Below are 27,869 nucleotides of genomic sequence, written 5' to 3' on the forward strand. Positions count from 1 at the left end.
TATTTTTTGTTTTGCTTGGCTTAAATGTTTCTTTTGCCATGGTTTCATAGTTTGATTGTTTTCCCTGATATGACTTACCGAAACTACATTGGAATGTCAAAGGAGCCAAAGAGTATCATTTGTGAGAAACTCCTTAGAGATATACCTGGTTGAGGAAGCCAGGTGGCTCAGTAGATTGAGAGCCAGGCCTAGAGATGGGAAGTCCTGGGTTCAAATGTGGCCTTAAACACTTCCTAAGTGTGTGCCCTGGGCAAGTTACTTAACACTGATTGCCTAGCCTTTGTCATTTTTCTGTTTTATAACTGATAACTTAATCAGAATGTGAAATTTTTTTAAAAAAAGTGGTAGACCTGGTCTAGATAAAATGAGAAGAAATGCTAAACATGACAGACTTTGCTATATGTGCAAAAACATACAAAAATTATGTATACACATAGGTATGTATGTATACACATACACACACATACACACACACAAGAAGTATCTTTTCCACATCATAATCTTTTCTATTACAATTTCAATAAATCTCCAGTTGGCCAAAGAAAGTATACGGGAACGTGGGGGAAGTTTTGTGGAAGCTGCAGGTGACAAACAACACAAAAAAAGTTGAGAAACTCAGAAATAAATAAAATATTCATACAATATTATATGATATCAATATAGTTTATGTTTTAATAGCATAAATATACAAAATTTCTTTTTTAAAGTTAAAATAAGCAATGTTAGTTTCTGAAAGGAACCTGAAAGCCAGCAGACATCACACAAAGACTACAAATAAAGATATACGTTAACATTGACCTATATATAGTCTATGACCAAATACTTAACCTAAATTTTACAATAAAGTACTGTAAGCACCCCATGAAAGAAAAAGAAAAAAAAAATCAGACTTCTGTCCTCTGAAAGGAGGGCCAAAAATGTTTACAGGGATTTCCTAGATTGTGGGGGCATCATATCTCTAGCCCCTACAATGTGGAAGCAATACGTGTATATGTCTATACATGTATGTGTGAATGTATATATGTGTATGTATATGTATACACTTACACATAAATTCATGTGCACTTATATATATATATATATACATATAGAGAAAGAAAAGCATATGGGCATTTCTAGCATAAACTTACAAATTTATATAGACATAACTTTATATACTTGTCTCTAGATACAGATGGTTCTTCTTACAATTCATAAATATTGTCATGCAATCAGTTGTTTTGGTTAATTTTTTAAATTTATAGAAATTTTCATTATTGGCTGCTCAGAGATTAAAAGGAATATACTTGTAATTCCAGTCTTCTGATCATCCAAAGAATAAGATTGTGGTGTACAAATTAAAATTTTGATGTAACCATCAAAGAAAAACTCCATTGGGAAAAAAAAAATCAGATGACTGAGATGATTAGTCAAACAAGAGGACCTCTTCTACTGAATCCATTTCCTCAACTGATAAATAAGAAAAAGAAGAGCACCTATTTCACAGGATTGTTATGAAGCTCAAATAAGGTGTTTGTGTAGCATTTAGTATAGTGCCTACAACAGAGTAGATGCTTAATAAATGCCTGGCACCCTTCTGCCTGTCCAAGAAAACGTCATTCAGAAGCTATTGAAAGTATAATGCATAATGATAGGATTATCCATCTTGTTATAATTGAAATGTTATCATTCAAATTTGACACAACTAAATTCTAAAAAATATTTTTAAAAAACTTTAAAAAATACCCTTATCTTCTGTGTTAGAATCAGTACTAAGTATTGGATCCAGGTGAGAAGAGCAGTAAGGTCTAGGAAATGGGGATTAAGTGACTTGCTCAGGGTCACAAAACTAGGAAATATGAGGTCACATTGGAACTCGGGACCTCCTGTCTCCAGGTCTAGCTCTCTATCCATATTTTCCTTGCTGCCCCTAAATAAACTTTTACCTCATTTTTTAAATGAAACTTTAAAGTTTTATACTTCTGAAGTCTTACAACATTTCAGCACAATAAGACTTTTGTGGCAACTTTTTCATTTTTAGTTCAATAAACATTTATTAAGCACCTGTTAATGTGACAGTCACTAGAATAAGCACTGGGAGCTTACAATCTAATAGATAAAACAACATTTAAACACACACACACACACACACACACACATATATATATATATATATACATGTATGTATATAAGCTATTAATAAGATAAATAGGAAATAATTAATATAGAGAAGGCATTTTAATTAAGAGTGGTTTGGCAAGGCTTCATGTTGAAAATGGAATTTTAGTTGTGACTTAAAGGAGACTGAAGAGGTCAGTATTCAGAGAAAAGAAGGGGTAGTGTTTTACAGTAGAGTCAGAAAAAATGCATAGAGATGGGAAATTAAATGTTTTGTTCATGTAGTAACTATGAGGCCATTGTCACTAGATAAGATGAGTCCATGACAGGAAATAACTTATAAATATAAAGGAAATATAGGAGAGGACTAGGTTATGAGCAGCAATATAAATCTATATCTGCTCTTTCATCTATATTTCTCTTTCTATCTATCTATCTATCTATCTATCTATCTATCTATCTATCTATCTATCTATCTATCTTTCTTTCTTTCTTTGTTTGTTTCTTTGTTTCTTTGTTTCTTTCTATCTATCTATCTATCTATCTCTCTATCTATCTATCTATCTATCTATCTATCTATCTATCTCTCTCTCTATCTATCTATCTATCTATCTAGCATCTAGCTGTCTTTCTGTCTGTATATCTGCCTATCTTACCCCTAAATTTTTTCTTTCTGTCCATATATCTATTTATCTATCTATCTACCTATCATCTACTTACTGATGCAAAAGACATTTTCTGAACTTAAGGACCTTACAGTTTAATGGAGAGACAACAAACAAACACATATGTCCAATAACGCTATATACAGGATAAATAGGAAATAATTGAGAGAGAAGGCACTGGAATTAAGAGGAGTTGGGAAAGCTAACAATTTGAAGATAGGATTTTATCCTAGACACTTTAAGGAAGTCAGAGAATCTGAAGGGCAGATGTGAAGAGGAAGAGCATGGCAGGCTTGGGGGAGAGTCAGAAAAAAATGCCTGGAGCTACTAGAACCATGTCATGGAAGCTGCAAAAACAATGTCACTTTAGACTTCATTAAGAGAGACAGGCTAAGCAGAAGAAGCATAGTGATAGTGACTTCCAATTTTTGACTGGCCAAACCACATTTTGAGTATCTTCTTTAACCCTGGACTCAGTTCAGATACTAACCAACTGGTCCATGTCTATGAGAAACTATATTTCATATCATACAATCTTCAACTGAAGATCCCGAAAAAAAATTATCTGATGATATGAAGACTCAGTGGTACTTCACTGATCTCTATATATTCAAGTATTATAATCTCTTTTCCAAAGGACATCCCATCTGGATATGATTGGGGATGTAGACTCTAAACAGTGATTCCTAAAGTGGGTGCTACTGTCCCCTGGTGGGTGCTGCAGCGATCCAGGGAGGCAGTGATGGACACAGGTGCATTTATCTTTCCTATTAATTGCTATTAAAATTAAAAAAAATAATTTCCAGGGGGCTAAGTAAGATTTTTTCTGGAAGGGGGGCAGTAGGCCAAAAATGTTTGGGAACCACTGCTCTAAATGATCACCTTCATGGAAATATTAATAATATGGAACTAGATCAATGACATGTGTAAAACCCAGTAGAATTGCTGATTGGCTACAGGAAGGGGGAGAGGATGAGGGCAGGAAAGAACATGAATCATGATCCATGGAAAATATTCTTAATTAGTTAATTAATTAAATAAACAATAAGAAGCAAAGGACATGCCATTAACATTTTTTGCATGACCCTTATGGACTTGGAATAATAATCAGAAACTGCAGAGGAAAATATATAAGCTGAATGTAAAGGGGGGAAAAAAGAGGGGAAAAACATCTAGAAATTAGAATTGTACAAATGTGTCAGAGTTTGTCTTTTAAGGTGGTGGGTGGGGTTCTTTTCCCTTGAGATTCTCAAACACAGCCTGAGTGAGCACTTAACAATTTGGGGGGCGTGAGGGGAGGAGACAATAGTAGGTATTTTACATTATAACAAAATGGCCTCTCAGTACTTTGAGATTCTATGATTCTGTTTCCTATACAATCTGTACTCTATTAGAACAAAGACATGATTCTGGCTGAAGGTGGAAAGGAATGGGACATGTCATTATCCCTTATGTTTACCTAGAATGTAATAGGTATCAAGTGATAAACATGATATTAGAAGCTTCTTTAGTTGGAGAGAAAGGCAAAGAAAAATGTGATCAGGCTAGTAAATAGACACAGATCCTAGAGGAGGTAAATGTTCTGACAGTTCTTAGAGTTTTCCATGGATATGGATTGGTAGAAAGGAGAAAGGAACTCATTTTGAGATGGAGGAATAATATCAACAAATATATCAAGGCAGCATCTTGCAAACTATGGGTAGATGGAAAAGATTATTGATTTTATCCCTAATATACTTTTTTCATTTTAGCTTAATCAATGCTTTTTTCCCAGGCAATTCCTATAGCCATTTTCCATCATACAAAGAGCTAGTAATTTTCTCTGAATTGAATCATGATTACTATTAAAAATAAACAGGAAGGGGCATCTCCTGGCCTGGAGACAAGTGTTCCTGATTCAAATCTGGCTTCAAATACTTCCTAGCTCTGTGACCTTGGGCAAGTCACTTAATCTCACTTGAGCCTTACTCCTCTTCTGCCTTGGAGCCAATACTTAGTATCAACTCTAATACAGAAGATAAGAGTTTATAAAACAAAAACAAAAAACCAACAGGAAATCAACATGATACTTCAAGTCTTTTAAACAGAACAGTAGTTCAGCAAACTATTGTACTGTGTGAATCCTCACATTTTATTTTCTGTTTTTTTTTATTTTATTTTTTAAATTTTTATTTTTATTTTGAATATTTTCCCATAGTTACATGTTTCATGTTCTTTCCCTCTCCCCAAAACCTCCCCACCCCCTGTAGCTGACACACAATTTCACTGGGTTTTACATGTATCATTGATTAAGATCTAATTCCATATTATTGATAGTTGGACTAGTTATCGTTTAGTGTCTACATCCCCAATAATATCCCCATCAGCCCATGTGTTCAAGCAGTTGTTTTTCTTCTGTGTCTCTCCTCCCACAGTTCTTCCTCTGAATGTGGCTAATTTTCTTTCTCATAAGTCCTTCAGCCTTGCTCTAGATCCTTGCATTGCTGCTAGTACAGAAGTCCATTACATTCGATTTTACCACAGTGTATCAGCCTCTATGTACAATGTTCTCCTGGTTCTGCTCCTTCCATTCTGCATCAATTACTGGAGGTCTTTCCAGTTCACATGGAATTCCTCCATTTCATTATTCCTTTGAGCACAATAGTATTCCATCATCAGCAGATACCACAATTTGTTCAGCCATTCCCCAATTGAAGGACACACCCTCATTTTCCAATATTTTGCCACCACAAAGAGTGAGGCTATAAATATTTTTGTACAAGTCTTTTTCCTTATTATATCTTTGGGGTATAAACCAAGCAGTGCTATGACTGGATCAAAAGGCAGATAGTCTTTTAGTGCTCTTTGAGCATAGTTCCAAATTGCCACCCAGAATGGTTGGATCAATTCACAACTCTTCCAGCAATGCATTAATGTCCCAATTTTGCTACATCCCCTCCAACATTCACCACTTTCCTTTGCTGTCATGTTAGCTAATCTGCTAGGTGTGATAGTACCTCAGAGTTGTTTTGATTTGCATTTCTCTAATTATTAGAGATTTAGAACACTTTTTCATGTGTTTGTTGATAGTTTTGATTTCTTTATCTAACAATTGCCTATTCATGAAGAATGCCTTAATTTTTTGTACAATTGATTTAGCTCCTTATATAGCTGAGTAATTAGACCTTTGTCCAAGTTTTTTGTTATAAAGATTTTTTCCCAATTTTTTGCTTCCCTTCTAATTTTGGCAGCATTGGTTTTGTTTGTAAAAAAAATCTTTTTAGTTTAATATAATCCAAATTATTTATTTTGCATTTTGTAGTTTTTTCTAACTCTTGCTTGGTTTTAAAATCTTTCTTTCCCAGAGATCTGAGAAGTATACTATTCTTTGCTCTCCTAATTTACTTATAATTTCTTCCTTTATATTCAAGTTATTTACCCATTCTGAATTTCTCTTGGTGTAGGTGTGAGATATTGACCAAGACCAAATCTCTCCTGTATTGTTTTCCAGTTTTCCCATCAGGTTTTTTCAAATAGTGGGTTTTTGTCCCAAAAGCTGGGTTCTTTGGATTTATCATAGATTGTCTTGCTGAGGTCGCTTACCCCAAATCTATTCCACTGATCCTTCCTTCTGTCTCTTTCACCAGAACCATATTGTTTTGATGACTGCTGCTTTATAGTACAGTTTAAGATCAGGTACTGCTAGGCCACCTTCCTTCATATTTTTTTCATTATTTCCCTTGATATTTTTGGTCTTTTGTTCTTCCAAATGAACTTTGTTATAGTTTTTTCTTGTCCTACCCATGAACAATCAATGTTTTTCAAATGTTTAGATCTAGTTTTAATCATGTGGAAAGGGTTTCATAGTTGTGTTTGTATAATTCCTGTGTTTGTCTTGGCAGATAGATTCCTAAGTATTTTATATTGTCCAGGGTGATTTTAAATGGAATTTCGCTCTCTAACTCTTGCTGAAATGTGTTGGAAATATATAGAAATGCTGATGATTGGGCAGCTGGGCAGCTCAGTGGATTGAGAGCCAGGCCTAGAGACGGGAGGTCCTAGGTTCAAATCCGGTCTCAGACACTTCCCAGCTGTGTGACCCTGGGCAAGTCACTTGACCCCTATTGCCTACCCTTACCACTCTTCCACCTATAAGTCAATACACAGAAGTTAAGGGTTTAAAATTAAAAAAATGTTCTACAAAAAATGCTGATGATTTATGGGCATTTTGTATCCTGCAACTTTGCTAAAGTTGTTGATTATTTCCACTAACTTTTTAGTTGATTCTCTAGGATTCTATTTTCAAATCATCAAAAAAAACCAAAACAAAACAAAAAACTTGGCACTTGTCCCCAAAAGTTAAGAAAAAATGTAGTGAATTGATTTTAAAAAATGGAAACTTACTATAAAATTCATTGGGGATTTTCTGTACAGCCTGGAAATGAATGAAGAGGGAGCTATCACAGCTTGGTCATTACAGACCCAGTAGCACTGTCCTCACCACTAAATGATATAAATTTAACTGTTAATGATATAAATTTAAAAATTAAGGAAAATTAGGCAGTTTATAAAAGCAGTCATTTAATGCTACAGATAGATTCTAAAAGAAAACAGAATTGCTTACATTAAAATACCAACATTGTCTTCATTAATCTATGGCAGGTTATAATTTAGTCAACATACTACAAGATACTCAGTATTCAAAATACAAGCATACAAATATAGTAGAAAGAAGAAAATATGGAATCATAATATTGAAATGTGCCCTAAAGATCAGTTAAGTCTCTACTTGAATCATAAATTCTTTTCTCAGCATCCTTGACAAAGTGACATTTAGTCTTCAAACTGTAGTTGAGGTTATTCACTTTTTGAAGAGGTAATAATGGACATTTTTAATTATTAGGAAGTTGGTTTTTTTCTTATAATAGTCTAGAATCCACAGCCCTTCAATTTCTATACTTTGATATAAGGTCAGAATCTGGTCCATTCTCCTTAAGGATCAACTGAAAGAAATCACATACCTTTTCCATGTAAAAATCCTTTATGTGGTTTAAGATAATGATCAGAGGTCCCCAAATTTTCTCTTCTCCAATAAAAATCCTCCCAGTCACCTTTTGCCATTTTAACATGATATGGGATAAGTTTCTTCATTATGTTGGTAATCCTCCTTGGACTACTTCTACATTATCAATGATCTTTATGAAATGTAATATCCAGAATGAAGTACAATATTCTAAAAACATTCTGATCAGAAGTTATGACCTTTTTATTCATATATTCCATTGTGTGACTAAAGTTGGCATTTTTCTGTGAAGACATAGGAGACAAATAACAGCTGAAATTTGTTGCAACACTGTTGTTGTGAGTGGAGAATTAGAATCTGGCAATTGTGCAAGACCCTTGATCACTCCTTAAATTACAATTTGCCAGCCAAATTTGGCAATTTGGTTTATCTCTATGACATGGTTTCAATACTTGGAAAGTGATGCTTCTTATAGCACTTTTCATCTACTGATGAAAAACCAAAAATCTTTTAAGTGACTTTTCATATAATATACCTCTTAGTAGCATCACCTTTTCTTCCTAATTTTGCCTTAAAGAAAAAAAATTAGCGAGAGATTAGATTAACAGAACATAAAAAAGATTTTTTCTACTGTAATTGGCTTGGGATTAGAAAAAGATAGAAGATGCCACTTATAATTTTAAACATTTTAATAATTTTATGAGTTTGGCTTTATAAAAGCAGTAATCAAAGAGCTAGGTTTTTGTTTTCGTTTTTGTTTTCTTTTCCACTTATTGTGCAGTTAAGGTTGCTTTGGGCAATGGGGTGGATTATGACACCTTAAAGTCATTTGATTTGCATGGCTATGTTTTCTTTAGATATTAATGACTAAAAGAAGAACTTAATTTCATAACAATTAGACTTTTAAGTTAACAAATGCAGAACTCTTCAATCCAAAAATTAAACATATTTATTGATAAATGATGTATTCAGTTTAATTTATCAGACAAATGAACATGGTACATATTGTATATAAGGCATTGTAATAGGTCTTAGGTACACAAAGATAAGAAAGAATCAAGTGAGTACAATATTATGCTTTTCTCACTGATTTATTATATTTAGTCAATTATTCTAACAAGTAAGAAGGTTATGACTGGGGTACAAAGGGGTAGACCATAGGAAACTTTAAAGTCATCTCTTAATTTCTTGTTTTCTTATCAAAAAATCAAGTGAACAAATATGAAAATGAGGATTTTTGTTTAGTTGCTAGTAAGAACAGTATAGCCATTCTGAGATTGAATAGTTAGACAAAATGAGCTTTCCAGACTCTTTGGCACCAGTAGTGTTTGGGCCTATGTCAGCTTAATAACTTCAGTGGACCTCTTTTCTTGATTGCTATCAAAGGCTCCAGAGATTTCTGAAATTTTTATTCATAATATGTCCTTACCTTTTTAGATTGTGCCTCTATTTCTTATCTCCATGTCATTTATTTGACTCGATATGTTTCTTGTTTTTTTTGCCCATGCAAACTCTCCATCCCTTTCATCATCAAGCCATTCCTTTGTGCTTAATCTCTCATGACTGAAATGATTGAATTTAGCCTGTTAACTCAGAAGTAGATTAGACTTGTTAAAATTAAACACAAGACAAAATGAGGAGGTACATGGTTGAAGAGACCTGTTTCTGGTTCCCTATTTGATTTTATTGCCATAATGATTTGAAATCTTGGTATGTTTTGAAGGCAACTTTGCTGGATCATATAATTCTGTTTCATTACTTACCTTTGTCTTTTTCCTTCTAATTGGAAGAGGAAATGTTTATCATGTTGGTAAAAAGAGGAAGCTGCATAGTCAGGAATTGTGTGTGTGTAACATATATGATATTTTAATGAAATTATATAAATAAAGTCTTAGAAGCATATGTTTGCATATCAGACTGACCCCTTCAGTACTTATTGGACATCTATTTTGTATGTAGAATCTTTCATGGCAATTGTACACTTATTTTTCATTCAGAGCTATTCAAATTATTATGCATTTAAAAGTTAGGCATGAAAACATGTAGTTGGTTGAGGATCAAAATTGTCTGGCATTTATTCTGAATGTTACTGCCTTATTTCTACATCTTTGTAATACTGTCATATGCCCTGTCCTTAGACTAATGATAGAAATTATGTGGCTCATTTATGAAGTACCTTAAGTAGTACCTTTAAAGATGAAGAAACTGAGCTTCAGAATGTTTCAGTAGTGTATACAAGACTATCCAACTAATAAGTGGCAGAAATTAGATTTAGTCTTGGACTTCTAATTCCTTGTTCAGAGCTCTTTCAGAGATAGGAGAAAGTTATAGTTATTTATGTCACAAACTGGGGGAAATTATGTGATGTCCTGCTGTACCCCTCCCAGTATCAATCACGACCTCTTTTTCTCCTGTCTTATTTCTTTTCCAGGAAGCAACCTGAATGATGGCCTGTGGCATTCAGTTAGCATCAATGCCAGGAGGAACCGCATTACTTTGACATTGGATAATGATGCAGCATCCGCTGCTCATGAAACCACTAGGCTCCAGATTTACTCTGGGAACAGCTACTACTTTGGAGGTATGTTACTGAACTTTCCAGAAGGAAACCAAAGGTGGGAAGCTAGCATTGAGGATTTATTTCACGATTATAACTGTCATTTTTACATTTTCATATGTCCTACTTCCCTTCAAAATATAAGCAAGCAATTTCTTACTAGAGAAAATAAAAATCATCTGAGGTCATTGCAGTGGGGAAAGTAGATTTAGCAATTGCTGTTGTTACCTAATGTTAATAATCACTAAAATTTTTATAGTGTTTTAAGTTTTGAAAAGCACTTCATAAGGGACAGCTAGGTGGCTCAGGAGATGGAGAGGTAGGCTTATATATGGGAGGTTCTGGGTTCAAATTTTGCCTTAGATAATTCCTAGCTATGTGACCCTGGCAAGACACAAATTCCACTGCCAAGCCATTACCATTCTTCTGCCTTGGATCAAATACATAGTATTTATTCTAAGATGGAAAGGAAGGGGTTAAAAAAAGAAAAGAAAAACATGTTATATATGCTATCTAATTTGATCCTTACCACCCTAGGAGGTAGTTGTTATTATTATCTGCATTTTACAGAGGGAGAAACTAATACTAAGAGATGTTAATGGAATGACGCAGAATTTTAAAGCTAGTAATTGTCTGAAGCAGAATTTGAATTCATATCTTTGTCTTCTAGTCTAGTACTCTATCTACTATACGACCTAGCTGGGCAAAGCCCAGAAATTATTCAGAAGAAGAAGTACAGCTTAAAAATTTATTAAAGTTGACTATGGTTCAAGAGGTCATAATGTTGATGATACCTTATGGAACATAATCCTCTTAAAGGCATTATCATCTCTACCAACCCATTGTGGTAGAAGTGTATAACTGATAATTAGTATCTTATGACCATATTTCTGATGAGATATAAAACTTAAGCAATCCATAGGAAATTCTCCCCAAACTGCAGTATTATATCCTTCAGTTACACAGCATTTCTAATCATTTTTCTGTTTCACACAAATGTACAAATTGTTTTCACAAGAAGTTATACAGTTTTAAAATGGATATTATTCGAGTTTAATAGTGGGTCCCATTCCCAAATTAAGTGATAGGTCTGGATCAAATGCAATAAAAAACAAAATCTTTATAGCCTAATTCTAAATGATATTTAAAGACACAATTCATTTTCATCCCATGGCTAAAATAAGATTTTATTTTATTTTTTTGACAATTTTTCTACTACTCTGAAGAAGTTATTTTTTTTCTTACCCTCTCCAAAGTAAAACAAGACTATGTACAGTGTTAAATCAAAATTCAAGAAGTGGTAGAAGAAAGAATAGAAACGTTTTAAATATCATTTACGTGCTGTTCTTCTAATACCTGAAATGTAAATTATTTAAGTTTGAAAGTTGACAAGTACTTAATGAAATTATAATCTTAAATTTGGACAAAACAGGCAAACTGACCTCGTGTTGTAATTTCAGGGGTGATAAAGATGGTTACCCTATATTTCTATCCCTAGTTGAACTTCTGTTAACTATATCCTGAGGAATCTTCATTCCATATTTAAGAATAAGACAATGTTTTTATTCCATAGTAGATTATAATCCAGGCTAAGTTTGATTGAATGTGGATTCCATCCCAACAGTGGGGAGACAGAACAGAAAAAAAATAGAAAAATTATTTTACCCTATATGGGTAGAAAGCAAATCTAGAGAGAAGCTGTAATCCCCCTCAAACAGTTTCACAATTTTATTCTACATATAAATATAAATGGATAGATGGAATAAGGTATCTTAGAACATATTTCATGGGGGAACTGGATTGTTACTAATTAATTTACATTGTGAAATAACTAATAGGCATCTGCAAAGCCTTGCGGGCAAAATACTTATCCTCCCCTTAGTTTGAATAGGTGCTATTTTTGGTAGGTCTTAATGGCAAATGGACCTGCACTGGCTCAGATTCATCTCAGAATTGCAGAGTTTGGACAATTATTTCTCATGTATTCTGCAACTCTGAGAAAGGTGAAAAATGAGCTGAGGTACTAATAGTCAACTTACATAAATTCTCTCTGCGGCTGCAATTAGAAACTGTAGCATCCTCCTCCATTTTATAGTATGGCTATGAGCTATTAACCAGCTGTTGGGTTTCAGGCAAGCAGAGCCTATCTATTAGAAGTGGTTGAAATAATTCCCCATTATTTATGGCTTGTTGCTGCCATTTTCAAGACTGCTCTGCCATATGCTCTGAACTTATTAAAATGATGGAGACTGGGGTCTGTGACTAACACATGCACTCAAATACTATGCTATTGTTTACCTGCACTAAGGAGGAAGGGAGTAATATGTCAGTAGTCATATTTACCATGTGAATCAAATGGAAGCTTAAGTGACTGTGTAGAGGACAGAGTTGGTAGAGAGGCACACAAGAATAAGTAAAACTACTTAAAAAGATTCATTCAACCTTCCGCATGGGCTATAATAACACCACAAGAACATTCATTTACAGTCCTAGTTCTTTTGTTCTTATTTTATTTTTATATTTATTTTTTTAAACCCTTAACTTCTGTGTATTGGCTCCTAGGTGGAAGAGTGGTAAGGGTGGGCAATGGGGGTCAAGTGACTTGCCCAGGGTCACACAGCTGGGAAGTAGTCTGAGGCCGAATTTGAACCTAGGACCTCCCATCTCTAGGTCTGACTCTTAATCCACTGAGCTACCCAGATGCCCTACAGTCCTAGTTCTTTTGAAAGTTGTCTTGCATTTTAACATCACTTCATCATTTTCTTAAAATTGCAATGCATACCTTTCTTAAGAACGAAGGCTGTTAATGTTCACAATTACTCTGCTTCTCTGCTTCCCTAAAGCACAATTTCCATGGAAAGTCTATTTCAAAATTAAAACATACATTTAGACTTTTTCAAGACAGAATTCAAATTTCTATGTAGCTTTAATGTAAAACTCTCTCTCGATGAAATACACCATGCATTTGAATCATAAAGTTTACCAAATGAACACAAATTGAAATGAGAAATATGTTGCAGTGTTGTAAGATTCTTTAACACTTTTTTTTTCCTGTTTGAAATGATTGAATGTGCCCCACTTAGTACTGTTTCTGTCCCATTCCTTGAAAATATAAGATTTACAAAAAAGCATGCATACTGCTGTGAATGAAAAGCACCACAGATAATTAGACCTCAAGGTCCTCCATCAATAGGTCACCAAAGAAATGACTGATCATTTCAGTATTCTTCTTCATCTTTTTCTCTCTCCCACAGGGTGTCCTGACAATTTCACCGATTCCCAATGTTTAAATCCCATTAAGGCTTTCCAAGGCTGCATGAGGCTCATCTTTATTGATAACCAGCCCAAGGACCTCATTTCAGTTCAGCAAGGTTCCCTGGGGAATTTTAGTGATTTACACATTGATCTGTGTAGCATCAAAGACAGGTAATTATTGTCTCTTCTCCTCCTCCCCCTTCCCATTCTTACTATTCAAAGTCTGAGTTTTTAAATACAATTTTAATCCAGCAGCATTATCCACATTAGACATAATCGAGTCACCAAATGGAAAATATTTCTGAAAGGATTCCAGGCCTGAAGAAAAATGCTATAAATTAGTTAAATCTCTCTTCATGTTGACTTGAAGTAAATATAGTATGCAGATTAAATCAAAATATGAATTTATGAAAGGATTAAAATTTTATGCACAAACAACATTTGATTATGTTGAAGTTAAGAGCAGAGAGAGAAAAGGGAGGAGGGGAAAATTACTTTTCCCAACAAAACATTTCATTCCTTCTTAAAGGGTATATATATATATATATATATATATATATATATATATATTTTTTTTTTTTAATGGAGAATGGCCGTTATTGTGTGTTCCTTACCTTTCTGACATCAACATTGCCTTGGTAAAACGTGGATAAAAAGAATGCCTCCTCATGTGTCACCAAATCTAGTTTGCACCTATTGAACCACATAATTACTTTAGACCAAACATTCCTGGGTTCTGGCTAAAGAGACATGGCAGTAATTGTTTCACTCTGGACTTAGAAATACCAAACATCAAGAAACACTAAGAAGAAGATTTCTTTTATTTTAGTTGACCCCCCCTTTTTTTTCAATCAAAGTTGGCCTTCTTTTAAAAGAAAAAAAAAATCTCTAAATTCCAAGAAATGGAAGTATGAGGTCAAATCAAATCCTTATCCTCACAGAAGTCATCCTACTTGCTCTGTTTCTCAAATGTCAGGTCCCCAAACCATCCTTCTTGGTGCTCTGAACCCAGGAAATAACACCAATACTTTGGAAGTGCAAACTATGTAACCATGGGAATGTGAAGTGTGGTTGATATTGGATTTGGGAAAATTTTACTTACATATTTCCTTTTAAATGTTATTTAGCATGTGATTCCAAACAAATCATTCCTTTTCCTTCCTTTTAATCCATTCCTTTCCTTTTCTGAACATTTGGGGAAGAAAGTAATAAATATGTGTGATTGATTAGAATTCATTAATTTTCTAGACCATGAGATAAGAAAAAAATATTGTAATGAATTGTTACTACACTGACAGTTCTTATTAATGGTAAGAATAGAGTGGCACATTTCATTAACTACTTGCTTTCTCTAGTAAAGGTGCTAAGTGATATTTATCAATGGGGATTCTTTCTGATACCTTTTTAGCTCCAGGGGACATACACATTATTTCTGATTATACAAGATTCAATGCCAAGCACATTCTATTTTTTATAGTTGTGTTGTGCATAATTGTATTATATTTAATCATATTTTATTTAATTGTATTAAAAAGGGATTACATTTAATGATGTGAGCAAAGTAACATTTTTCTTAATTTGGCAGAAAATGCACTTTATAGAAAAAGATAGCTGTGTATTGAAAGATTTTGTTTAGATAATTCTTTCTTGATATGTATTTAATATCAGTAGGTTTTTGCTTATTTTTTTTATCAACTTAATCCACTCTGATTTTGGAAGACTAGAGCCATTGAGTAGTAACTATTAAAAAAAAGCCACCATTATCATAAATTGATTTCTCTATGACATTATCAGTTATGCCTATGATAAGTTCTATCAACTCATTTCAAGAAATACTTATTGAGTTACAATAGAGCAACAATATAACTAGAGCAATAATAACAGCAACAACAACAAAAAAACAGTGGTTTAGTGGGAAAAATGTTGGCTTTAAAGTTAAAGGTTCTGTCTGATGCTTACTGTTTAATCCTAGTCAATTCATTTAACATCCAAGGATCTCCCTTTCCTTATTTATCTCTAATGGTGATCTTAGACCATGTGACCTTAGTGAGCCCTCCTCAGTCCATATCTATGATCCTATTAACCTTTGATTAGACTAGACATTATGAGGAGATAAAAGAAGCATTCAAGATTTCGCCTCTCCTCCATTTGACCATTTTAGACAAAAACAAACAAAAACCGCTTTTAATCAATTTAGAAGAGTACCTTGTTGTGAATTCAAAGTTGAATCTGTACTTATTCAAAAATATAGGGGCAGCTGGGTAGCTCAGTGGAGTGAGAGTCAGGCCTAGAGACAGGAGGTCCTAGGTTCAAACCCGGCCTCAGCCACTTCCCAGCTGTGTGACCCTGGGCAAGTCACTTGACTCCCATTGCCCACCCTTACCACTCTTCCACCTATGAGACAATACACCGAAGTACAAGGGTTTAAAAAAAAATATACATATATATATATACATATATATATATTGGGATATCAACACATATAATATGTATATTCAAGAAAAGCCAAGTCAGTTCCATCCAACAAACACTTATAGAAGTTTCTTGGCATTATATTAAAGGATGGGAAAATGAAGACAAAATGAAAAAAATCCTTATCTATGATGGAGTAAATAGGATCACATTTGTTGGAATATAGTATGTTTGAGGAGAAATAATAACAAAACAAGGCTGGAAATTAGGCAATGATTTTGTTGCAAAAGACTTTAAAAGACAAAAAAGAAAAGATTATATTTTATTGAGAGGATATGAGGAAAAACTAGAGCTTATTAGGTAGGCTAATAACATGGTCAGAGTTATTTTTAGCATAATGAATTTAGTACTGATTACTACTTGATGACATTATAAACTTTTTCCTATTTTCATTAATTCGACAAATATTTTTGAGTATTTCCTAGATGCTTGGTTTTGGATTAGATGCTTTGGAGGATAGGAGAAAAAGGAGACATGGTTGTCATCCTCTAGACACAGATTTTTAACAGAAACAGAATTTAGAATTTGGTTGAATGGACAGGTTTTGCACTGAATTCATACATGAATATGTGGCATCTACATATTATGTGCATGTAGTTATTAAGCCTTTACCTTTAGAGATAATACTAGGATATGGCAGATAACTTTGCATTAGACCCTGAGTATTGAGGAGGGAAGCCATTGTACTTTGAGAAGCACATGTTTTGGTTAGAAGCATAAAGCTGGAATTGCTCTGACAATCTGAGCAGATGAGAGGGGAAATAAGAGAGCCTTTATTTACTAAAATGAAATAATTGGTGTGGGCATTACTATTCCTCTGCCACCTCCAATTTAATTCAATTCAGTTATTCTACAGACTAGATCCTTATCATCATTGCCATTGATATTCATCTCAACCATATTTCACCTGAATCAAAATAATGTAAAGAAGAACCCCTACAAAGGTTGCTTTTCCCAATCATGTATTCTCTTAGAAATAGCTTTGCTTATAATTTGCCATCTTATGTTATCTTTCCTTTCCCACATAAGGTATCATAAAAATAGAATATTCATTAAACCACACTAGTTTTTTATCTGCTTCCTGTCTTAAGAAATCAAGTTAGTCTTCCCATACTTTTAGTTCTCACTAACTTTCTCTCCCTATGCTTATATTTAAAGCACATTTGAATCCAAAACTTATCCTTCCAAAAAAAAATAAAGACCCATGGAAATGCCACCCTCCATGGTAGATATGTCAGTTCTGACTGAAGGCACTGATTACTAATAGCTACAAGTTAGTAATTATTTATATCTGCCAAAATTCACTATATAACCTATCCTTTTAATTTTGTTCCTATATATTATTGCTTAAGAAAGAGCATATAGACAGGGAATGATAGATAGGTAGATAGATAGATAGATAGATAGATAGATAGATAGATAGATAGATAGATAGATAGATAGATAGAGAAATAGATAGAGAGATAGATAGAGAGATAGATAGACAGACAGAATAATCATTGTGTTTTAAAACCAGCTTTTGTGAAATGTGGATCCCTGGAATGCAATCCAATAGATTCATGTTAAGCTTTATTTCCAGCACTGATAACTTCCCATTTTCTCTCTCAGTAGCACAATCCTACCCATCAAGTGGAACCAACTCCTATATACATTCTTCATGAAAGTATACCTTATTTCCATAAATTGAAGTGTTCTTTCTTTCTTTTGAATTCCTGGGCCACTTATTATCTGTGTTATGATGTAACAAATGGCATTATTAAGCACATCTCTTGTACTGCCTTTAATTGTTATTCACTTCGCCATGTGTGTATGTCTTACCTTAGCAAGTAGACTATAGACTCTGAAATTAGGGATTTCACCAGATCTTCTTTAGTATATCCCACAGAAATTAGCATAGTGCTTTATAATTAATTGTTAGATGTTTTTTAAATATGGCAATAATTGAACATCATTTTTGATGATTCCATAGAGAAATGCAAAGTATTCTTTGTGGCAGTAGTACAGTAGTGAATACATTTAGTACGAAATCATCATTATTAAAAAAAATCTTTATTAAGCATAGGGTAATACCTAACTTTGCATTAGGAAAGTCCAATAGGGCCTCATATTATGCAACCAATACATCCCAAAACCCTCTGTGTGATTGAAAATTGTGCATAATAGTGAATCACATTATTCAATAAGTATTTTTTTTAACTCTTCCCTTCTGTCTTAGAATCAATATTGGGTATTGCTTCCAAGGCAGAAAAGCAGTAAGAGCTAGGCAATGGGGTTAAGTGACTTGCCCAGGGTCACACAGCTAGTGTAAAATTTGAATTAATATCAATAATGATAACTCCAGGTCCTTATTTTTCCAAAAAGTTTTATTAATAATCACTAAAAATTGAGAAAGTGATTTAAGCCTAACCTAACCTAACTCTGGTTGACTCAGCCATGATGCTCCACTGCCCCTTCCAAGGGAACAGAGAGACCCTGTGCATCTCTCACCATACCTTTGTCCTTTCTCTTGAACCCGGATCCTTAACCTTTAGTTATGGGTCATGTTCCTAGGGCTCTTCACCTGTGACCTCTGTTTGGAGCTTTCACAGCCACAAAGTGAGATGGAACAAGCTGGAGGGAGGGGAGAGATTTTATCTACACACTATAAAGTGTCTGAGGCTAGATTTGAACCTAGGACCTGCCATCTCTAGGCCTGACTCTCAATCCACTGAGCCACCCAGCTGCCCCCTCAATAAGTATGTCTTATACAAATAGACCTCAGTTCTTTCTTGGGCTTACCACAGCTACCCATGTTACTATTCTTGTACTTTGGGGCCATTACTATTAACTAACTAGACTTAATAAAACAAAGAGAAGTACTGCTCTGATGTGGACATGATGTTACAAAGCAAGAACTCTGGACAAAGACTGACACAAGTTAATATTTGGCACAAAACAACGTAATAACACACTAATGCTTCTCAGCCCAAGAATGGGCATGAATGGGCAAATTGTTGTGAAACTTTATACTGCTTCAGAAAATGGCATGGATTTAAGGTAAGTTTTTAAATTTTATGTATTTTTTTACACTTTTACATTTTTCATTTGCATATAAACATGTGTTGAGTTTCTGTAAGACAGAGTTCTGCTGTAGTCTAGAAAATATCTGCTAGCTCATTAATTTGTCATATGATTTGTCATGCTATAACCTTTTAGGTTAAAAAATTATTTTAAGCTAAAAGGGTCTAGAAGTTTATTTAATTTAAATTAATATTGGAACATATTAAAATACTAAGTCCTAAAGAAGAGTGATTCGGCTGTGGTAATAGTATCCTAGGGTTAATGTTAGGAAGGGATTTTTATTGCATTTACTCGAATATCAACATTTTACAAATGGGAAAACTAAACTCTAGCAAAAGATAAGGAATTTTTCCCAAGTCATCTGGTATCTCATATGTATTTGAGTCCAGACTTGATCTTCTGCCTTAAAAATTCTGTATTCTTTTTACTAACCAACATAATGACAATTCAGTTATTTAGAAACCCAGCCAACTAGGACCCAAGGGTCTTATCAGGCAAGTTCTCTTTCCATTATACCTTTTAAAAAGTAATTCCATTAAAAGGTTAACTGAATCATAGGTATAATTATCTGGATAGAATTCAGAGTAATTTCATTTTACTTTGTGGCAACCATAGAAGTCAGGAAATGGAATTTCTCCCTAACCACCCCCTTCCCTTTTCCTGCACATTGTTTCATAAGAAAGCATCTGGTAAGCACTCTATGGTCAAGCTTCTTTCTTACTTTGTTCAAAGTACTAAGTGTTTTGAGGACTCTTTGTGTATGGTAGTGGTGGTGAAGGGGGAGGTGAATGTCATATTGACTAGCCTCCTGTTAAGAAACTGGCTAAATTCCACATTGGGTGTAGGAGTATGTTCTCAATAGAGAATATTATTTTAAAAGGTTATAGTAGAAATCCATATGTCTCCTTCATGGTTGCTCAAAGTTGGAAGTTTCTTTAAGTGTGTTAAAAGGAAGATTTCATCAAGGGCAGATTTTTCCTAATTAGAGGATTTCTCCCAATAGTGAAAAAGGCATTTCAGAAGCATCTGTTAGAGTAGTCAGTCATTTTAGTTTAATTCCTGAAATATAGGAAATTTGAATAAGAGAGAGCTCATTGCATAATAACAGATTAAAAAGTAGAAGAGACCTTAAAAGTCATTAAGTCAAAATCCCTCATTTTATAAATCAGGAAACCAAAGCCCAGAGAGTTTCTCTGGTTTAGAGTTATCTTGGTAACAGTGGAAAGATGAAACTTGACCTTAGTTTTTCTTATTCAAAATTTAGCACTATTTCCACTATATCACACTGATAGCCATTTCTTTTTATCATTCTTTGTATTACACCTATTCTTTAGAAATCTAGAAGCTGTCCAGCTTGCAGGTACTCAAAAATATATTTGGAAGATCTAAATGAGAATTAAATAGGTGCTGATATAGCTGTAGTTTCCTATGATTGACCCTTAGATCTAATAAGGGAGAATTTCTTTCTTGCTAAAACTTTGTAACTCATCACAAAATGTTTTCAATGAATCAAAGAATATTTATTAAGCATCTCCTCTATAGTTTATGTTTACTCAGTAATTTATAGCTTACAAATTATTTTATTTGTCTTATTCAATTTGTGCCTAGTCTGTGACAGATACTATTTTCTGAAATTAAAAATAAAAGACATGTTAGAATTCTTACCCTCTGGGAGCTTATAATCTATTTGGGGAAACACGAAAAACAAAAGTGAAAAATTATATAATAATACGGTTATCTGTGATAAGTGCAAAATGGGTATCATAAACATTAAGTCATGTAGAGTTTCAGAAGAGACAGGAACCAGATTGGACTGGAGTACCTAGGAATATTTCATAGAAAAAAGTAGACAGAAGGACTTCAAGCTAAAATTAAGCAATGAGAATTTTATACTAGTAACAACAATCCATCTCAAACCTCAGCAACTGTTATTAGGTGAGTGACTTTTGTTGAATACAAATCTAGAAATTATTTGAATGTCTGACCTTGAGAGAAATGTATGTGTGATGCAGTAACAGGCCGACTCTGCCCAATGGCTTGTTTTCACAAGAAAAGTGAAACATTATCTTACCAAGCTAGTACTCATTTATCTCTGCATGAAGAAGGACAAACAGAAGCTTCCTCTTTGATTGATAGATTGCAAATGAAAACACAAAGTCAGCACAAATTAAATTGTTTTGATTCTGCAATTTTAGAAGATAGCTAAGTTCCTCTTTCATACACTTCCTCATCCACCCCAAATAATTAAAGTCTGATATATTGATGCTGGATAGCCATGACAATGATCCAGGATAAGCTCACAAAAGCATCTGCAAAGTCTTGAAATTCCCTTTAAGAGAAATGCTGATGATATTGAGGTTAGTAGTGCAGATAGAGTACATTGTATAGAAAAAAGGTGATCAACATCAGAATGGACTTGAATTTTCTTTTGCTTGTTCCAGTTGATGGAAATGCCTTAAAAATTTGTGGCTAAATTAGACAAGCATCTGGTCTTAGGATGTCTGGGATTTATGAGGCATTCATACATTGTCACAATTGGTAGGGTTTTTTTTCCTACCTAACTTTGATTATACGTTGTTAGACACTTAAAATCATAGGAATAATAACTCTAATAGAAATAGAGTGCCTGTTCTGTGAAAGAATGAAAATTTTGTGCTAGTGTAAGAGGTATCTAGTAGGCAGTTGGTGATGTAGGAGTGGAATATGCAGTGAGATTAGGGTGGAGATATAGATTTGAGGGTAATAGATACAGCACAAATGATTTAAAGGCAGCATGTTATAGTGAAAGAATATTTGGATTTAAAGTCAGAGAATCAAAAGGTCTTATCATTTTGTACTTTCTGACACTGGACATTTCACTTACTACAATGGACCTCAGTTTCTTCATCTGTAAGCTAGATGATATCTAAGGTCTAATTGAACTTATAATTTTAGGTAAGAGTTAAAGAATAATAAAATCCACTCATTTTCCTCAAGGGGTCCACAAATTATTGTCTATGAGAGGGGAAGTGAAGTCATGTGGAATATGAATATGAAAGGTTAAATAGCAAAAGAATAGCTAAATAACAATTCTAAATAATCATCATTTACAGCCAGAGGATCCCTAACATATCTATTTCAACTGCCTTGTTAACATTGCACAGTATTATTTATGATCCAGTTCTGAATGAGTATTATAAATTTTAATATTTTGAGTTCACAAGACAGAGAAACAACTAGGGGTAGTACTCTAGGAGGATTCCATGGAGGTTGTGAGCTTTTACCTGGAACTTTACAAGATATTCTTGCATGGGTTGAGCACCTGAAAGGGAATCTGGGGATTGAGGGAATATGGGTGGAAGGGTTTAAAGATTGAGGTAGGGAAGACATAAAGAGAGAAAAGAGAAACAGAGACACAGGATTCTTCAGCATAATGTCCAGCTTGTAAGATCCTGCTTTGATGGTGAGAGAGTATCTCTTGGTCAGGCTGGTAGACTGGATTTTATTGAGGTTTCAAGGAATGGGGGACATCGGATTGTTAATCAAACAGGTGACATGGCAGAAAAAATAGCATCATATTGGTAATCAACAACAAGGTAAAAGCATGGATCCTAAGATGATGGAGTAGCCAATGCCCAGACCAGAAGTTAATCTGAAAGTCCTTCTTCCTTCAGCACACTGGCCCCATCTCATACAAATTCTAAGTGAGTGCCTTTGCCCTTACAAAGAAGCTATAGAAATTGCTAGCCAGCCTTTTTGAATGCCACAGGATTTGAGCCCCAATTCAATTCAAGGACCTGGAAATCAATCATGTGAAATATTAGAAATATATCCATAAGTCTGGTCCACTACCACTTTGCTCATTAGAGTCAACTTTTGAATACATCTTTAATACTTTCATGATCTGTTCATACCTGGAACCCTTCAGATAAATAAATTGGATCAATCATTTTAATCCAAGTAGAGGAAGCAACATGTGGGAAGATATACAGATAATATCTGAGAGAAAATGCAGAACTGGGGATCAGGAGTAATGGCAAATAATGCTATGATAAAGTAGAGTGGCACTAGTTGGGAGTTCTTGAATAATACATTCAAGTTTGTGCTGTCAGAAAATGGAAAACGAAGTTTTTTTTAACCCTTACCTTCCAATTTAAAATCAATACTATGTATTGGTTTCAAGGTAAAAAAGTGGTAAGGGCTAGACAAGGAGGGGTTAAGTGACTTGCCCAGGATCACACAGCCAGGAAGTGTCTGAGATCAAATTTGAACCCAGGACCTCCCGCCTCTAGGCCAGTATCTCAATCCACTGAGCTACCCAGCTGCCCCCATTGATGATTTTTTTCAGGAAGGAATGATAATTATAATTGAGGGCCTATATTGCTTTTTAATATTGCAAAATATATTGTATATTTTAGCTTATGTGATTTCATAACAATTTTATGAGGTAGATACTTTAGTATTATTTTCCCCATTGTATAACTAAGGAAACTAAATCTCAATGATGTTAAGTGATTTGTCTATAGTCATGAGCTGATAATTATCAGAGGTAAAATGTGAACCTAGGTCTTTCTTAATTATTAGGTTAGTGCTCTTGGTACAATTCACATAAACTGCTATTATTTATCTCTGGCTCCAAATAAACAACAAAAAAATCCTATAAAGTCAATATCTTCCCCACCTCCAAATTAAACATAAACCAATGTTAAACTTTTTCATTACTTAGTACTCATTCATGGAATGGTCCTTGCAGTAACCTAGCTTTCCCTTTATGTCTTTTTATGTATTTTCAATTGTTCTTAAGTCAAAGAGCCTATAATAGTTTAAAACCTTTTCTCCTTTCAGCTAGACTCTAGTGTAGGTAAGTATTGACATCATCATTCATTCCTATATACGTATATTTTCCTTTCTTTTTTCTCTCCTTTCTTGGGTCTTATGCTTTAATAAATTTTTCTCTTCCACCCCTGCTTTTTTAATTTTACTCTGCCTTACCATAGTTCCATAGGCAAGGAACCACTGTTGATACTTGGTAGTAAAAATGATTCCTTACTTAATAGCTTAAGATCTTCCTGTTCTGGGATTCCCCTTTTTAAATTGGCTGCTGTGGTAAAAGTAAAAGCTCTCACATCATGATGTGGGGCTAGTGATACCATTAGTTATAGGATTTTCAGGATTAACTAACTAAATCATAAAGGACCATAACAGAAAATCAATTGTAGGAAATTCAACTTGAAATAACAACCTGGCTATATGAGAACAAAGTCGGTATGATACTAGTAGCAAAGGAAATTTGACTACCAGTCATTAAAGTTAGGAATGTATAGCTTTATATCACACCAGAAATGAAGTGTGATATAAAGAGAATGAAGGAAAAAACAAAACAAAACCTAAGTTTGGATCTTGTTTCTACCACTTTTCTACTTTTTTTTACCTTGGACAAGTCCTTTCACCTCTCTATGTCTCAGTATTCTCATCTGTGAAATGATGCTGTTGAACATAATGACATTTTAGTTCTCTTTCCAATGCAATATAATTATATAGGATTAAATAATGATTCCAGAAATGTAAAACCTACTCCTGCCCCTAAAATTAGTGGTTGATGTGACATAGGCATACTTTATTCTACATCGTCCTATTCCATTCATGGCCTCAGTTCCTTCATTAATAAAAGTAGAAGTTTGGGATAGGTAATTTTTAATGTCACTTTCAGAGAGTAAATGTTATGATTTTATAATTTATTACATCTTAGAAAAGTTCCAAACCAATGTGGGTTCAGAATAAATTCAAGAAGGATCAAAGTTGTTTATGAATTGAGAAAGTTTAACAAAAATATAGTATTTAATGTGGTGCTATATTTAGATGGCTGGCCCTGAAATCATGAAAACCTAAATCTAGTCATGCCATTGTCATGCCCTACTTGTGTTATCCTAAACCAATAATCTCTTACTGCTCCTAGGAAGCTTTTGATATTTTATAAGTCACAAAGCAGTTTCTGGATATGAGGGAAGTGTTTCCCTGTGAGTGCTCCCTATTGCAGCTAGATCAAGAGAGAGAGAGACAGACAGACAGAGAGAGACATAAAAATAGAGAGCGTTATTGAAGATGGATGGATGAATGTAACATGGGTTCTAGCAAAATGCATTGAAATTCTTTATGGTCTAGGAAAAAGAATATAGATTTCAGAAGAAATGACTTCTAGTTCTATGATTTCTGCCAAGTAATAAAAAGTAGCTTAATATCTCTGAGCTTTAATTTTCTTAATAATCTTAATACTTATAGAGATATAAGAATAGGAAAAAAAGACATGTAAAAGCTCTTTTAAAAAGTAGAACGTTATTAAATATGTTGTTATGCATATCAAGACAACAAATAAAGAACTTAGAGTCAGAAATTCTGAATGTCAAGTCACATTTAAACAGTCCCATGAAAGCTAATTGATTGTTTGTTGGCAAAGTTATTCATATTTTACTGAATCACAATCACAAGGACATCTAAATTGTTAATTTGCCTAAAGCTAAAAGTGAATTTAGATATTCTTTCTATGTAACTCCATAGACCTTGATTTGCAAATTATAGAATATGCTTACCATAGGATATTGTGATGTTTAAAAATGCTACAATGAAGTAATTCTTAGTATGATATTAATTTATTAACTGGTCAATATAAATTAATTTGGTCAAATGATTTTTCCATAATTAAGAGGTACACAGGTTCTCACCATAGATCTGTAAATAAAATTGACAATATAAATAGGTAGATAGCTCAATTTAAGTGTTCATTATTCTGCTCCTCCCTTGGAGATCCCAAGATATCTCTAATTTATAAATAGCTTTTGAGGAGGTGGTCCATCTGAACTCTCAACACTTCTTTCCCTGGATGATGGTGGACAGTCATGTACTGGTCTAATGACCCCCAAATACTAGAGGAGGAATCAGGTTCTTCCCAGTCAAGATTGATCTTCTATAATCTTCTGTATTGTTTCTTAATAAGAAATTGAAAGACTCATTTTTGCTAATATGCAATGCAAGCACATCTGGCATGAGCTGGTTCTTATTTATGGAGCATGGCAGATTTCACAGTCTTCCTTTTAATCTACAAAGCTCTAGGATGGGTCATTCCTTAAAGTTCCTAGGAATGAAGGAATGAGTTTCGAGTTCAGGGAAATGCATTGAGCCTACAATTCAAAACTCAGATTAATATATTAAATATAAATGCTCCCGATATTGCCTACCGTATGTCTATTAACATATCTAATAATAGGTAAACCACATATGGTATATAGAAGTAAGGATAATATGATGGCAAGTTCACTGAACTTGAAGACATAGGCTCTGTTTTCAAGTTATATCTCTATGATTAACTGTTCATACAAATTTCAGGAAATTACTTTACCTCTCTAGGCCTCAATTTATTCATCAGAGGGTCCATTGGCACTTATTAAGCATCTTCTATGAACCAGGCACTATGCTAAGTTTACTTATATATAAAATGAGGGGACTATTTTACTTGACCTCTAAGTTTATTTTCAATTGCAGCCCAATGGCACTAAGATTCTTGAATTGGCCAATACAAAGAAAAGAAACAGAAAATGTGTTTGTATCATTGATGCAGTCCCCTGAATTGGAGAAAGTGTCTCAGCTTGCCAATTTTTAGCAAGCTACATTTTGTATTAATCTTCACATAAGGAATGCAGAATAATTATAGGTATGTTCCCTCCCCTTGTTAAATAAACAGAGCACCAAAGGTTAAGAATTACATTGGGGATGACAGTGCAGTCAAGCAAGAGAATCTGAAGGTGACAAGGAAAATATGCATTTTAAAGGTCAGTCCTATTATTAAGGGAAGTAGGACGTTAAGCTCTTTCTCTGGTGCTTATTTGGGAAAATCTACACCCTTGTGAAAAATGAGAGAACATATGACTGACAGGAACATGAGCACATGGCAAAGAGAGTAATACAAATTTAGTCATTTTCAATTACTGCACAAGGAAACTTTGACAACCAAGAAGCAGCAGAAATCCAAGAGCTGATTCAGATTTGCACTTATATCAACCTATGTACATGTTTTCCCTTTCCCTGGCTGTTCTATGCTGCAGGAACATAACATGAATTCCTGCATACAATTGGCTTTTTGGAAGTGCTGACATCTTGATTAAAGATCTAATTTTACTTGTCCATTCCCAATCTCTTTGTGGTATATATCCTAGTAAATTGTAAGTAGTGTCCTCTTCACACACACTCACACACACACATCTCCTTTTAGATAACAATGATGATGAATTTGTTTCTTAGTAGTAATCTATTTTCCTTCCATTTAGAGCATTAAATTTCTACCTGTCTTTCTTTTAAATCTCACCAGTCTATGTAAATTCAAATTTTCTATTTAAGCCTTCCTACTTCATGGACCCTTAAGCCTCATTTTCTCTTCAGACATTTCCTACTATATCTTAGTAGGGCTCTACTACACAGAGTAGGCTGAGTATACCATTCTTAGTCATCCCTAAAAGTTTTTCTCTTTACCCAGAATATTTTCCCCTCCATAACCAAATCCTAACCATTTTAAAGGTCAGCTCAAATTCCACATCTGCCTTAAAGATTCTTTGACTTCTCCAGCCAAAACATTTCCTTCTCTTCTCAGATTTCCTCTGACACTTATTGTCAGTATCACTTATTTTAATACTTATTGCCTTATATTTTTACTTAACTATTTTATGTAAGTGTGTGTCACCTTCCCAAAGAGACCATAAGGTCTTCTCAAAAATGAGACTAAGGCTTGGCAAGG

General features: G+C 34.0%; 1 protein-coding gene across 1 annotated transcript in view; it reads left to right on the forward strand.

The window, feature by feature from the left end:
- The window catches only part of CNTNAP5 (contactin associated protein family member 5), an 845,810-nt gene that overhangs the window by 454,089 nt on the left and 363,852 nt on the right, over positions 1-27,869 (forward strand). Inside the window, exons 9-10 of the mRNA XM_044669143.1 lie at positions 10,196-10,345; positions 13,576-13,747. Of these exons, the coding sequence (XP_044525078.1) occupies positions 10,196-10,345; positions 13,576-13,747 (322 nt within the window). The remainder of the gene's footprint in view (positions 1-10,195; positions 10,346-13,575; positions 13,748-27,869) is intronic.

Source organism: Gracilinanus agilis, chromosome 3 (genome assembly GCF_016433145.1).
Source record: "Gracilinanus agilis isolate LMUSP501 chromosome 3, AgileGrace, whole genome shotgun sequence".
Lineage (NCBI taxonomy): Eukaryota > Metazoa > Chordata > Mammalia > Didelphimorphia > Didelphidae > Gracilinanus > Gracilinanus agilis.